Genomic DNA, 13,254 nt, shown 5'->3' with positions numbered 1-13,254 from the left:
GAGGCTCGTCCACTCCGAGAGGAGGGCACCCCGCACAGGGATCAGGCTTCCTAAGAGGGATGCCATAGAGGTGCGCCTCCCAGCAAGGGGTAGCGGGCACGTCCAGAGTCACCAGCACCCCAGCCTGACCCAACTCGCCTCTGCTCAGGTACAAGGGCTGCTTCCACGGAAGGTAAATGAGTGACAGGCCCTCTCTGGGCCTGGCCTGTAAACCCTTTGCTGCTCCTCCAGCCTCCCTCCTTTCCTGCGGGCACGGGGGGCAGTGCCCTGGGCCACTCGCCAGCCATGGACACGGCAAAGCTCCGTTCAGGTGGGCCAGTCTCCTGAGCAAAGCTGAGGGGCAGGCCCCCTGGGAAGTTTTTCTGGGGAGCCAAGTCTTGTAACACAAGCAAGTCTGCCAGCCAATCGGGGGGGTGAGGGCATTGTAGGCTGCGCCTGAGGCCCCTGAGGTCAGGACACGGACCGGGAGTGGGAGGTGCCTTCCTCGGCGAGCAGATGCAAGGTGTGGAGGGGACAGTGCCCTAGAAGGGCTCGCGCAGTTGTCTGTACATCCCCACTTGAAGTCCCGTGTTTTAACATTTGGCTATCCACTTTGCTGTACACTTGAAACTAACACAGCGTTGTTTATCAACGGTACTCCAACATAAAACAAAAAGTTAAAAAATAAAAAGATAAAAATTTGGCTATCAACTTTACGATGCTATTTCTTTGTGATACCAGCAAGAAAATATGTTAATTAACTAGCACTTAGATATAATTGCATTTTAAGGAGAGATGCTTCTGCAATGAAAGGAATGTAATTAAAATCTGTGGTTAACCTGGAATATAAACATGCAAATCAGATCAGGTGATTCCATTAAATATTCTTCACAGGTTCTTCATCACGTGACTAATTTTTTCTCCCACCTTACATCCTGCTAGTCTGTAAGCGCTGCAGCGGAAGCAACAAGTCCTCACCATCACAGCCCCTGTGCCTGGCACGGACAGGCACTCAGTATCTGTGGGATGAACGAGCGCTCCCACTCACCCACAGCCTTCGTGGGTGGGCAGCGTGCAGCTGGCCAAGAGCAGGCGACGTACGCCCGGGGCCCATGGGAAGCGCTGGGCTTTCCCAGCTGTGGCACATGCGACGCCACGATGCAAAAACCTTGGGAAGAAAGGGAGGCGCCAGAGCATGTATTCAGAAGGCCTGGAAGTCGTTAAAAGGCAATTACTTTGAAATAAGAATAACATGGGTGCAATGGAGTCTGAGAGGGAATCTAACAGGACTGAGGCCTCCCCAGTGGGCTTGGCCGCACCCCAGAGGAGGAGAAAGCACGGCCGGCGCCAAAACCCCAGCTCTCACCGGCCCCCCAGTCAGGCGGCCTTGCTGAACAAGAACGCACAGCCTCCCCTTTGGGAAACTGATTCCCCGTAAAGGAAGGCTGTTCCTTTGCTGTCTGCTCCTCCCTGCACCGTCCCAACTTTCTAACCAGAGGCATTCTTAAATTTTTAACTTAAAAATTGTCAACAGAATATGCCTATTTGTTGTTCTGTTTTCAGAAGCAGAATAAAAGCAATGCTAGTAGGAGAAAAAAAATCAACACACACAAAACTTTATCATACAAGTTCCCATGAGTTCTATGATCTCCCCACTAATCAGAAGTGTAAAATAGTCTTTGCAAACGTGCAGAAGAGGCCTGTTGTGCAGGCGCCTCCGTGGCTGTGCGCCCTCCTCCGGCGTGGAAGCCCTGCGCCGTGGAAGTGGCCTGAAGGGCTGGCTGGAAAAGGGCCCGCCAAGCCTGCGTCCTCGGGGGAGGGACGGAGGATCAGAACACAGCACAGAGCTTCTTGGCAGCCGATGCTGCGATGTTTCCTCCAGAGCCCGTGTGAGGTTGCCGGCCACAGGAGTGGTGTGCGGGCTCATTCGGGAGAGGCAATCCCCGAAGACCCCGTGTGCCAACTCCACCTACAGGCATCCCGCTTAAACTCCCACTGGTGCAGATGCTCAGCTCCCACTCATGACGGGCTGGCTTCCAGTCACCCCTCCCCCACAGAGGCCTTGAGGTGCTTGGGAACCAGACCCTTTGAATGTTATTAGTCACTAATTTCCCCATTTGTGAGGAGCCTGTTAAGTGCCGGACACTATCCGCGACGGGCACGTGGAATGCGCCCAGGGGTTCTGTCAGGTGTCATTGCGGCCAAGGAAGCCGAGGCCAGGAGATGGGCTTGGGTAGACCGGTCTGCTCTGGAAGGCTCCTCTGTGCAGGTCTGTCATAAAGACGCTCCTCTGGACCTCCCAGAGGCAGACTTTCCAATATGCTATTAGGGTTAAACAGCGAAAGAGGACTTCCCTGGTGGCATGGCGGTTAAGAATCACCTGCCAGTGCAGGGGACACAGGTTTAAGTCCTGTCTGGGAAGATCCCACATGCTGCAGAGCAACTACTGAGCCTGCACTCTAGAGCCCACGAGCCACAACTACTGAGCCCGTGTGCCGCAATTACTAAAGCCTGCGCAGCTAGAGCCCGTGCTCCGCAACAAGAGAAGCCATCGCAATGAGAAGCCCACGCACTGCAACGAAGAGTAGCCCCGCTCGCCGCAACTAGAGAAAGCCGGCGTGCAGCAACGAAGACCCAAAGCAGCCAAAAATAAATAAATAAAATAAATAATTTTTTTTTTTTTAAAAAGGGAGGGCTTCCCTGGTGGCACAGTGGTTAAGAATCCGCCTGCCAATGCAGGGGACACAGGCTCGATCCCTGGTCCAGGAAGATACCGCATGCCGCGGAGCAACTAAGCCCGTGCGTCACAACTACTGAGCCTGTGCTCTAGAGCCCAGGAGCCACAACTACTGAAGCCTGCGTGCCTAGAGCCCATGCTCCACAACAAGAGAAGCCACCGCAATGAGAAGCCCACACACTGCAACAAAGAGTAACCCCCGCTCACCGCAACTAGAGAAAGCCTGCGCACAGCAATGAAGACCCAATGCAGCCAGAAATAATAAATAAATAAATACATTTTTAAAAAAAGAGCTAGAAGGACTTCCCCGGTGATCCAGTGGTAAAGAATCCTCCTTACAATGCAGGGAATGTGGGTTCGATCCCTGGTCGGGGAACTAAGATCCCCCATGCTGCAGGGCAACTGAGCTCTCGAGCCTCAACTAGAGCCCGCATGTTGCAAACTACAGAGCCCACGTGCTCTGGAACCCATGCGCCATAACTAGAGAGAGATTCCGCATGCCACAACATGTGCCGCGTCTAAGACCCGATGCAGCCAAAAATAAAATAATTAATTTTTAAAAAAAAGAAAAGCTAGAGAACTGTTCATGCCTCCGGGATCACTCATATGGAACCGGGGCCCAACCTGGTCCCCTAACTCTGCTGGCGTTCCTTTGCAGACGCACACAATGTCACATGTGCTGGTGACACGTTGTGTTTAGCAGAGGCAGTGGCATGACGCGTGAGATGGGGGTTATTTCTGTGAAGCCTCGTGTCCCACGCTGCTTGGTGCACGCACTCCACTCCCTGGGGACCTCCATGGACACCTGGGTAACAGCCCACGGAGCTGATGGATCCGCACAGTGTTCGCAGGAATCACGGCGCTCAGTGGCGCCCAGCGCTCGGCTTTCCTCTTCAGCATCACCCTCGTCCATCCGCGTGGCCCTGAAGAGCCTGGGGTGGGGTGGGGTGGGATGATGTGCTTCCTCTGGTCTCTGGAATTTCTCCTTGGAGATCATCTTCGGTGGTAGCAGTTTACAAGCACAGAAAAACTCCAGCCTTTCGACTCTACTGTCACATCCCGTTTTGGAATAAAAACTGCTTGCCAAGCGGCTTTTGATAAAATCTAGATGTCTCATCTGTCCTCAGAGGACACCTTGTGCCCTGGCTCTGAAGGCCACTTCCCCGCTGCTCAGGCAGGTCCCCCACCCCTTCCCCACCACGGCTCCAGGACACAGTACAAAGTGAGCCTCATCATTTTATAACCACGTAATCCTATTTCAAACAACGCTGATTTTATAAGAATTGAAGCAGAGGGACACGAGCCACAGCAAGCTGTCCTGGAAAACCCTGGAAACAGGCTCTGCCTCCCCGGAATAAATTGGGGCCTGTTGGAGGAGCCGCACCTGCTTCCGGGTCTGTGTCCGGACGCCTCCCAGGACAGCCGCGCTTCATCAGGGCCTGGACCCGGGGCCCTCCAATAACCAGGGCCCACTGGTCAGGCGAGGCCGTGGCAACACTCCAAAACATTCCTATCAGTAGAGTCCATTTTTTCAAGTGAAATTTTATTAATATCTTTATACTGTTCTCTTTCAAACTGGTATAATTCACAACAACAGGAAACAGGCACACAGTGCTTGGGTTTCATTTATTAACATCACTTCCATGACCAAGAGCCAGCGTGGAATCCACAGTCAGGGACGGAGCCACATGGGCCACAGGCACCAGGACCCGCATCCTCCCAGACTGCCCTGCACACACAGCTCTTAGAGCCCTCGTAAAACGAGTTCCTATAAGCAGCTGCTTCTCGTGGAAACTTAGACGCTGGGCGGGTGGTCAGGGTGGGCTCCTAATTGCTGGTCTTCTTTCGTTTCAGTCTAAGCTTGTTCCAAATCCTCTCCAGGGCCACTTTTCCCATGAAGAAGGTGATGGCAAAATTACGCTTTGTACCAGTCCCTGAAGAAGAACAGCACAAGCACACGTGACCACGCTCAGGCATCCGACTGTCTCCTCTTCCACCCTTCCCCACCATCTCTGCCATTCCCCGCCCTCTTTAAAGGTAGACTGCCCATAAAAGCCTGCCTGCCTTCCACCTGGATTTTCATCAGGCTGATGTGCCCAGGGCCCCCCGACCCCGCTTTTTCCACTCCTGGAAGCTGCTGCAGCCTTCCTCAGTTTTTGCTAGAAGACACAGAAAGAGCTCTCGGAAGCCTCGGGGCCCCCAGAGCCCAGCGGCATTCTCTCGGAGACACAACTGTAGAGCGATGGGGCGTAACCTGTCAGAAAAGGACTGGAGGCACTGCAAGAACTCAGTGGGGACCCTCCAGGCTTCGGCACCTTAACTGCATAAGAAGCACATGAAAGTACTCCATCTTGAGAAGCTAACTTATCGCAAGTGCCAACATCATCAAGTTCCATATCTTCTTTTTCTTGATGATCTGAACTTCTAGGTGACTTGTGTCTCGAAAGGGATATTCCAGAACTTCTCATACAAATACTGGGATGGAGTTACATGCTGTCATAGGCTCATTTGCCTGTGAATTACTCTACAGGACACGTCAGAACTTGCAAATTCACCACATTGTCAGCAGCTGAATGGGCAAAACTTGGCAAGTTTCCACAATGGAAAGCACACATTCCAGACTCTCAGTGCTGAGCCCCTGGAAGCTGAAATGCCAGCAAGTGTCAGTGCTTTTCGTCCAAATGAGCTAATGAGGGAACATGGAACTGCTATTCCAGACTGGACTCAAATGGTTGACTGGATCTCAGCATAGAAGAATGGAGAATAACCAAGGGCTTGAGTGAAGCAGTAGCAAGAGGCAAAAATGCCCGTTTCCTGGAGCCTTTGCACAGCTGGACAGAAAACCCCTCTCCTTACGTTTCTATCCACTTCAATGATGCTATAAATGGGAAGCAATGCCCTAAAGAAATAAAAAAGGCTTCCAGAAAAAAGAAAACTGGTATCCCACCGAGATTAAAGTTCTTAGGTTACTAGGAAAAGCCAGATTCCACTCCACCAATACAGACAACCTGAACTGGGAGAGTGGAAAAGACAAACTAAGCTGTTCCCGCTTCCATAAGGAAAGCAGGGGCAGGAGGTGGTGCGGGCGCAGAGGGGGAGCGCGCAGGCTCCACTGCTGTCCGACCCTCTCTCTACTCTGAGTGCCACACGGAAAACATCAAGCTCACCAGAGAGGAAGCAAGATGCAAACATGCCGCGTCCACGCCAGAAATCAAAGGTCCAGGGAAAGCTAACTAATACTGGCCTGACTGAATAACTCAGCTAGCTCAGAGTGACACGTGACAGCATTAGCAACAGACTCTGGGCGCTGCAGGACTGGGCTTCATGCCTGAGTGTCACTCAAGAGCTCCTCCAGACTCCACGATCACCCCACTGTCTAGACCCTGCCCCACCCGCCCATCCGGCGTGGCCATTGCCCTATGAATGTCACAGCAAATCTCAAACGCCACGTCGTATCGTCACACCTAGGAATACACATCACTATGTATCGTCAAAACCTTTTTTAGGGCTTCCCTGGTGGCGCAGAGGTTTGGAGTCCGCCTGCCAATGCAGGGGTTACGGGTTCGTGCCCCGGTCCGGGAGGGTCCCACGTGCCGCGGAGCGGCTGGGCCCGTGAGCCATGGCCGCTGAGCCTGCATGTCCGGAGCCTGTGCTCCGCAGTGGGAGAGGCCACAGCAGCGAGAGGCCCGCATACCGCAAAAAAAAAAAAAAAAAAAAAAAAACCTTTTTTAAAAACACCTAACCACAATACCATCATTGTATCTGATAAAGTGAACAATAACTTATCTACTACAACCTAATATACAGTCACTGTTCAGTTTTCTTTGACTGATTGTCAAAAATACCTTTTTATAGGTGGTTTGTCTGTATTAGGATCCAAACATTGTCTACACACTGCATGAAGCCTCTTTATCCTATAATATTAGCTCCCCCTGTGTAGAACCCACTGTCTACGCACTAGGGGTTGCAAGCTGCTTTAGGGCTGCCATGCAAATAACTTTAAGCTGTCCTTTTTTTTTTTTAATCCTAGTTACTGGTTGAAACTGGATCGTCTGTCTTACAGAATTTCCAACATCTGGGACTGTATCTTCAGGCTACGATTTAAGCACAGTCTTTGTGACCTGCTCTCTCCACCCCCCCAACACACCCTTTTATCTTGTTCCTGTAACCTGGTATTAGACCCGGAGGACTGCCAGACTGCAGTCCCCTTGTTTGGTGAGGACACCTCACAGAGGTGCAGGCAGGCCGCTGCCCACTCCGCACGGTGCGAAGAGGAACCAGGGGTTCAGGTGCGATCAGCCCAACCCGTCCATTATGAAGCGCCCATCAGCCCTGCTGCCGAGCGGTTAGCAGCTGCGGGGTGATGAGGCCCAGATCTAACTCCAGCACTCCCGCGTCAGCTGTCATTCTTCTACCAAGAAAAATGCTCCTTCGTTTGGCTACCCTGGAATCCAGTCGGTGCAGGAAAGGCAGGAGAGGTGACTGTTCTTTGGAGGCGCTCCTTCACTAATGGATTTTCAGAACAATGGGTTGGCTGCCTAGCAATACCCCGCGGTGCCTGTGAGCCGCTCAGTGTCATGATCGCAAAGATGTTAGTGTATCTGATAGATTTTTAATCCACAGCCGTCATTTTCTTTGTGTGGCTGCAATGGCTTCGCCTCTGGCCTACGGGAGCCCCGTGAGTCGCCTTCTGTGCTGTTCTCACACGACCCCGCTGGGCTCCGAGCTTCCTCTCTTTCAAACACAAGATGTCTCGACTCCTCTCCTGCTGCTCCTGCCCCAGACTGTGCTTCTCCGTGGAGTCCAGGCTCCTTTCAGCGGGAAGTGCTGTGTAGAACCCACTGTCTAGGCACTAGGGTGCAAGCTGCTTTAGGGCTGCATGCAAGTAACTTGAAGCTGTCATTTTTATTTAAAAGTGCAAACACTAAGCTGATAGCAACTTCTACCTTTAATATAAACACAAATGTTAAATTCAGATAGACAATATGGTTGTGATATTCAAACTTTCAGGAAAAAAGCAGACACCCACCTGTTGTAATACATGTGCTTCTGAAAATTTTTACTTAAAAATTCCTTTGTAAAAGTCAGCCATTTCTTCTGCATTCAATGTTGCTTTTGACCTGAAAATTAATTTCAACTTAAACATTAAGACTTAAGGGGAAGGGTTCTCCAAACAATTATTAGAGTTAACAAATGAGTTCGGCAGGGCTGCAGGACACAAGATCAATATACAAATATCAACTGTATTTCTATACACTTGCAATAAACAATCTGAAAACAAAATTAAGAAAACAATTTCATTTAAAACAGCATCAAAAAGAATGCAAGACAGGATAAATTTAAGACAGGAAGTATAAGACTTACACACTAAAAACTACAAAACATAGAAGTGAAGGACCTAAATAAATGGAAAGACATCCCATGTTCATGGTTTCAAAGACCTAATACCGTTAAGGTGGCAACACTCTCCCATAATGACATATAGATTCAACACAAACCCTACCAAAACCCCAGCTGGCTTTTTTTTTCTCGCCCCAGAAATTGACAGGGAATTCCCTGGTGGTCCAGTGGTTAGGACTCTGCGCTCTCATTGCCGAGGGCCCAGGTTCAATCCCTGGTTGGGGAACTAATATCCCACAAGCTGCGTGGTGCAGCCAAAAAACCCAAAAAACAAACAAAAAAGAAATTGGTTAAGTGGATCCTAAAAATTTATATAAAAATGCAAGGAAACCCAGTAGCCAAAGCGACCTTGGAAAGGAAATCATAGTTGAAGGATTCACACTTCTTATATTCAAAACTTACTACAAAGCTACAGTAATCAAGACAGTGTGATACCAGCAGAAGAACAGGCTTACAGATCAATAGAACAAAGCTAAACCCAAACATTTATGGGCAAGTGATTTTCGACAAGGGTACCAAGACAATTCAATGGGGACAAATAGTCTTTTCAACAAACGATGCTTAGGACAACTGGATATCTACATGTAAAAAAAAACCAAGCTGAATCCCATCTCACACCATAAACAAAAATAATCTAAAGACCTAAGTGTAAGAGATAAAACTATACAATTCTTGGAAGAAAACACGTGCAAATCTTCATCACCTTGAATTAAGCAATGCATTTTAGATATGACACCTAAAGCACAGGCAAACAAAGAAAAAAATAGATAAATTGGATTCATCCAAAAAACTTTTTTTTTAATTTTATTTATTTATTTTTGGCTGTGTTGGGTCTTCACTGCTGCGCACAGGCTTTCTCTAGTTATGGTGAGTGGGGGCTACTCTTTGTTGTGGTGTGTGGGCTTCTCATTGCACTGGCTTCTCTTGTTGCAGAGCACAGGCTCTAGGCGCACAGGCTTCAGTAGTTGTGGCACATGGGCTCAGTAGTTGTGGCCCACAGGCTTAGTTGCTCCGTGGCATGTGAGATCTTCCCGGACCAGGGATTGAACCCATGTCCTCTGGGTTGGCAGGCAGATTCTTAACCACTGCACCACGAGGGAAGTCCAGATTTCATCAAAATTTAAACTTTTTGTGCTTCAAAGGGCACTACTGAAAAAGTGAAAAGACAACTTATAGAATGGGAGAAAATATTTGCAAATCATCCTTCTAATACCGGTCTAATATCCAGAGTATGTAAAGAACTCTTACAACTCAACAATAAAAAGAGAAATAACCCAATTAAATCCTTTAAAATAACCCGATTTTAAAGGATTTGAATAAACATTTCTCCAAAGGAGATATAAAAATGATAAATAATGGGCTTCCCTGGTGGTGCAGTGGTTGAGAGTCCACCTGCCGATGCAGGGGACACGGGTTTCGTGACCCGGTCTGGGAGGATCCCACGTGCCGCGGGAGCGGCTGGGCCCGTGAGCCATGGCCGCTGAGCCTGCGCGTCCAGAGCCTGTGCTCCGCAACGGGAGAGGCCACAGCAGTGAGAGGCCCGCGTACCGCAAAAAAAAAAAAAAAGTGTGAATTTTACAGTACGTGAATTATATCTCAGTAAAGAAAAAGAGATTTAAGGGGAAAAATACCTTCCTCTACCGTTGGACCCTAATGGTTACAGTGTAACTAGTTTTCTTCACAATTGATATACACATAGGTGTGGGATGTGTTTCAGCACACACAGGCCAATGGTTTCTGAAGTTTCTGAGTGGAGACTGTGAGCTACCAGTATATCAGCATAAGGGAAACGACGTGCTTTCTAAGTAGAACGCAGCCCGGGGCAGACAGCAGCCTAACCATGCCACTCCGCGTCAGTGCGCACACACTGAACCCGGTAACACACTAGGTGCTGGTGGGGACTGGCGACACACACGGACTGACCTGGTAGCCTCTGTGGTAGGAGATGCCAAACGTGACGCCCACCCTCAGGGCTGCCCCTGCCCTCCACACTCTCACGAGACTTGAAAGGCCACACAGGACAGGAACCACAGCGTGCCAAGCAGGCAGTAGGGCCCCTGTGACTCAGGATGGTACAGCAGGCCAGGGGCCAGCCTCAGGACACCCTGCAGCGGCTCAGGGGCGAATGAGACCACGGGGAGAGAGCCCTCTGGCTTAGAAGCCCCAAGCTCCAAACAGGCATCGCACCCAGAGTCCCTGCACTTGCAGAGCACCCCCATCCAGAGAGGCCCCCGCTCTGGCTCCCCCCGGGGTTAGTCCACTCTCTAGGACTCCAGACAGGGGCCACGTTTCCTGGCTGCAAAGCTGATGCTGGCACTTCAACCACACCAGGATTTTGGGGAGACAGAGACAGAGCTGGGAAGGTAACCCCAGGGCACATTTTTACAGAAACAGGAGGGAAAGTGGCCAACCCTGAACTCACACAGCACAAAGGCAAACGAGACCGCACAGTACAAGCGTGGCTGTCCCCCACGAAGACAGAAGGGCCACCTCCCAGCCAGCCTGAGCAGGGCCCCACGGGTCACCTGGACCCCCAGCGCCTGAGTGAAGAGCAGTCGATTCCACGTGTCCTCACTCCTCTGACCCGGCCTCCTGCTGGCCCTCGAGACCTCCATCTGCAAGACCCTCTCCCAACCTCCCCCGATGCCCCCGCTCTGCGAAAACGCCGCTCCTCCCCTCCCCCCGGTCGACACCCCGGGAGTGCAGAGTGCGTTCACCGAGATGCTTGTCTGCTGGTCACCCTCCCGGCCCACGCAAGGAGGTCTGCTCCACAAAGGCGAGGCCGTGGCTCTGTCTCGTCCCCAGCTGGTCCCCAGGACTAGCCTGGGATGTGGCAGGTGTTCAATAAATACCTGGAATCAATCAAGGGGTGGATGCCGATCAGGGAAAGAGAGGGACAACCAGCTGCCTGCGGCGGGGAGGGAAGCCAAAGGCTCCCAGGGAATGTGACAGCCAGCTAGGATTCCCACAGGGCGGAGAAGGGGAGCAGCATGGGCAGAGCAAATGAAGGGTTGTGGAGAGGCAGAGACATGGCTGAACAGAGTGAGGGAGGAGAGGGGCAGGCAGGGCTGGAGTGCGATGAGGGCACCACAAACAGAGCTCTCGCTTCAGGGAGCGGGGCCAGCATGCTGGCCCCAGAGCACGGCGTCTCCTAAGCTGCAAGCAGGTTCCGCCGGTCCTCCAGGGAGAGGCGTGTGTGCACCCTCCAGCCGGCCTCCCCTGCCTCTCACACTGACGAGAGGAGCTGAGCAGGTGGGCCTGTGTCCTCCTGGCCCCGCAGGCAGCGGTTCCACGGGCCGCGCTTCCGTCCCTCGCCGGCCCTGTGGCCGGGCTGTGGCTTCTCCGGGCTCCAGGACGCAGATCACAACAGCACACCTCGTAAGGCTGCTCTGAGACAAACCGAGTCGCGGTCAGGGCGGCAGGTGGGACGGGCCTGGCACAGAGAGGCGCACTCGTCACCGCTGCTGGCAGAACAGCAGGCGCCCCAGGGTTCTACGGACAGGTCGGGGTGCCACCTTCAGCTACTGGTCTAGTTTGGTGTCCTGCCTAAACATTCCCAGGTGGCGCTCAGCGTTAAAGCAGACGCACCATAAACGTTTGCTAAGTAATTCAGGTTCCACACCTGTCGACACTGCAATGTGACACTGAACTTTAGTAATACTAAGAACGACAGGCAGAACAATCTAATCTATTACACATTTACCGAAAAGCGAGTGGGTGCTTCTTAAATACCAGCTGACTTAAAGTAAATCCATCCTGATGGCACCCCACTCCAGCTGCATAAACACTTCAGCAGTAAAGAAACTAGAGGCAAGAACCCTCCCACAGCACTGCCTGCCTTACACGAGATTTAATCTGGGGGCAGGCAGCGCTGACGTCATGGCATTCTACCTTTCGCACTTGAAATTAAGTCAATAATGTCCCTAGACCGCTGCAGAATATTCCGGTGAACATCCAGCGCGCAGTGGGCCACTACAGCCTTATCTAATCTGAAGTGACCGGACATTTAGATACTTTCCCATACCGTTTGGCAATGAAAGACAACGCTGCAAGGAGCACAGAGTGAAGTCTTCCCATGTTTTCCTATAGGATGAATTCTTAGATATTCAGTGGTCATAATTTCCCCGCTTCTTGGCATATGCGTCCTTCATGCGACTGAATCCTTCTGGAAAAGGAGCTGGGAAAGCACCCTGAGCTCAGTGAGCATGAAACAAGGCCTAGGCGCCGCTCTAATACTCTGTGAAATTCAGCTGGAGGAGTTTTTTTCTTGTAGTCACATTATTCCTCTGCAGGTGTTTTGCTATTTCTACAAATTTGTTAAGGCTTTCATAAAGTCCACACGCCTCTTCATCTCTGCCACAAACGCCTCCCGCCACCTGCCATTTACGTTTAATGTGTTTCTGGACGCGGACCCCTTTGCCTGGCCCTCGGGTTTGCTGGGCACTGTCTGTGGAGCAGCCTCACTCCTTCAACAGAACCCCGCCTGGGCAGAGCCTCAGTCTGGCTACTTCCTTGGACCTGGGAGGTATAAACTGAGAGGTGGAAAAGCCTGTTTACAGCAAGAGAAGGCTGAAGCAGTGGGGTAGAGAGGAGGTGAAACGAGAGGAGGGAGGATGTCCTGGGTTCCCTCTAGTGCCGGCGTCTGAGTGCAGGCCATGCCTGGGCCAGGCTCTCCCTGGTCCTGGGTCTGAGCCACTTCGTGTCCCCTCAGCAAACTCTCCTTTCCAGGAGGACAGATCAAAGGGAGTCCTGACTAATCCAGACATTGTCAGTTTTCACGTTCCTGAATCTTTCTACCCTTACTGTCAAGCTCAGGGAATCATCACTCCTCCAGATAATGGAGGGTCACTTTTATTGTTAGACTTTCTACAACTAGGAGCGATGTACTTAACTTTTTACTCCATAAACAACTGATTTTTAATAATTAACTTTTTCACCCGTTTGGAATACATTTGTATTACAGGGAGCATGAATCTAAATTTATCCTTTTGGGCCTAAAATAATTAGTTTCTCCAACATCATTTATTAAATGAAACTCCTCTTTCCTGGGTTCTGTGAGACCCCTGCACTCAGGTATTACACATGCGTGCTCTGGCCCATGGGGGTGACACACCTGTCCCCCCCCGCATTTCCATCAC

At 51.1% G+C, this 13,254-nt stretch overlaps 1 protein-coding gene and 1 non-coding gene across 2 annotated transcripts in view; one reads left to right on the top strand and one right to left on the bottom strand.

The window, feature by feature from the left end:
- Positions 1-4,323: 4,323 nt before the first annotated feature.
- The window catches only part of LOC116749844 (cytochrome c oxidase assembly factor 8), a 36,210-nt gene continuing 27,279 nt past the window's right edge, over positions 4,324-13,254 (bottom strand). The window contains 4 exon segments of the mRNA XM_032624642.1: positions 4,324-4,639; positions 4,641-4,650; positions 7,746-7,792; positions 7,794-7,836. Of these exon segments, the coding sequence (XP_032480533.1) occupies positions 4,544-4,639; positions 4,641-4,650; positions 7,746-7,792; positions 7,794-7,836 (196 nt within the window). The 3' untranslated portion in view covers positions 4,324-4,543.
- TRNAE-CUC lies at positions 8,270-8,342 on the top strand. Its single transcript has one exon. It is a non-coding gene; the product is annotated as a tRNA-Glu (tRNA).

This window comes from Phocoena sinus, chromosome 2 (assembly GCF_008692025.1).
Source record: "Phocoena sinus isolate mPhoSin1 chromosome 2, mPhoSin1.pri, whole genome shotgun sequence".
Lineage (NCBI taxonomy): Eukaryota > Metazoa > Chordata > Mammalia > Artiodactyla > Phocoenidae > Phocoena > Phocoena sinus.
Note: the sequence above shows the minus strand (reverse complement) of the source record. Positions and strands in the feature narration are given on the sequence as shown.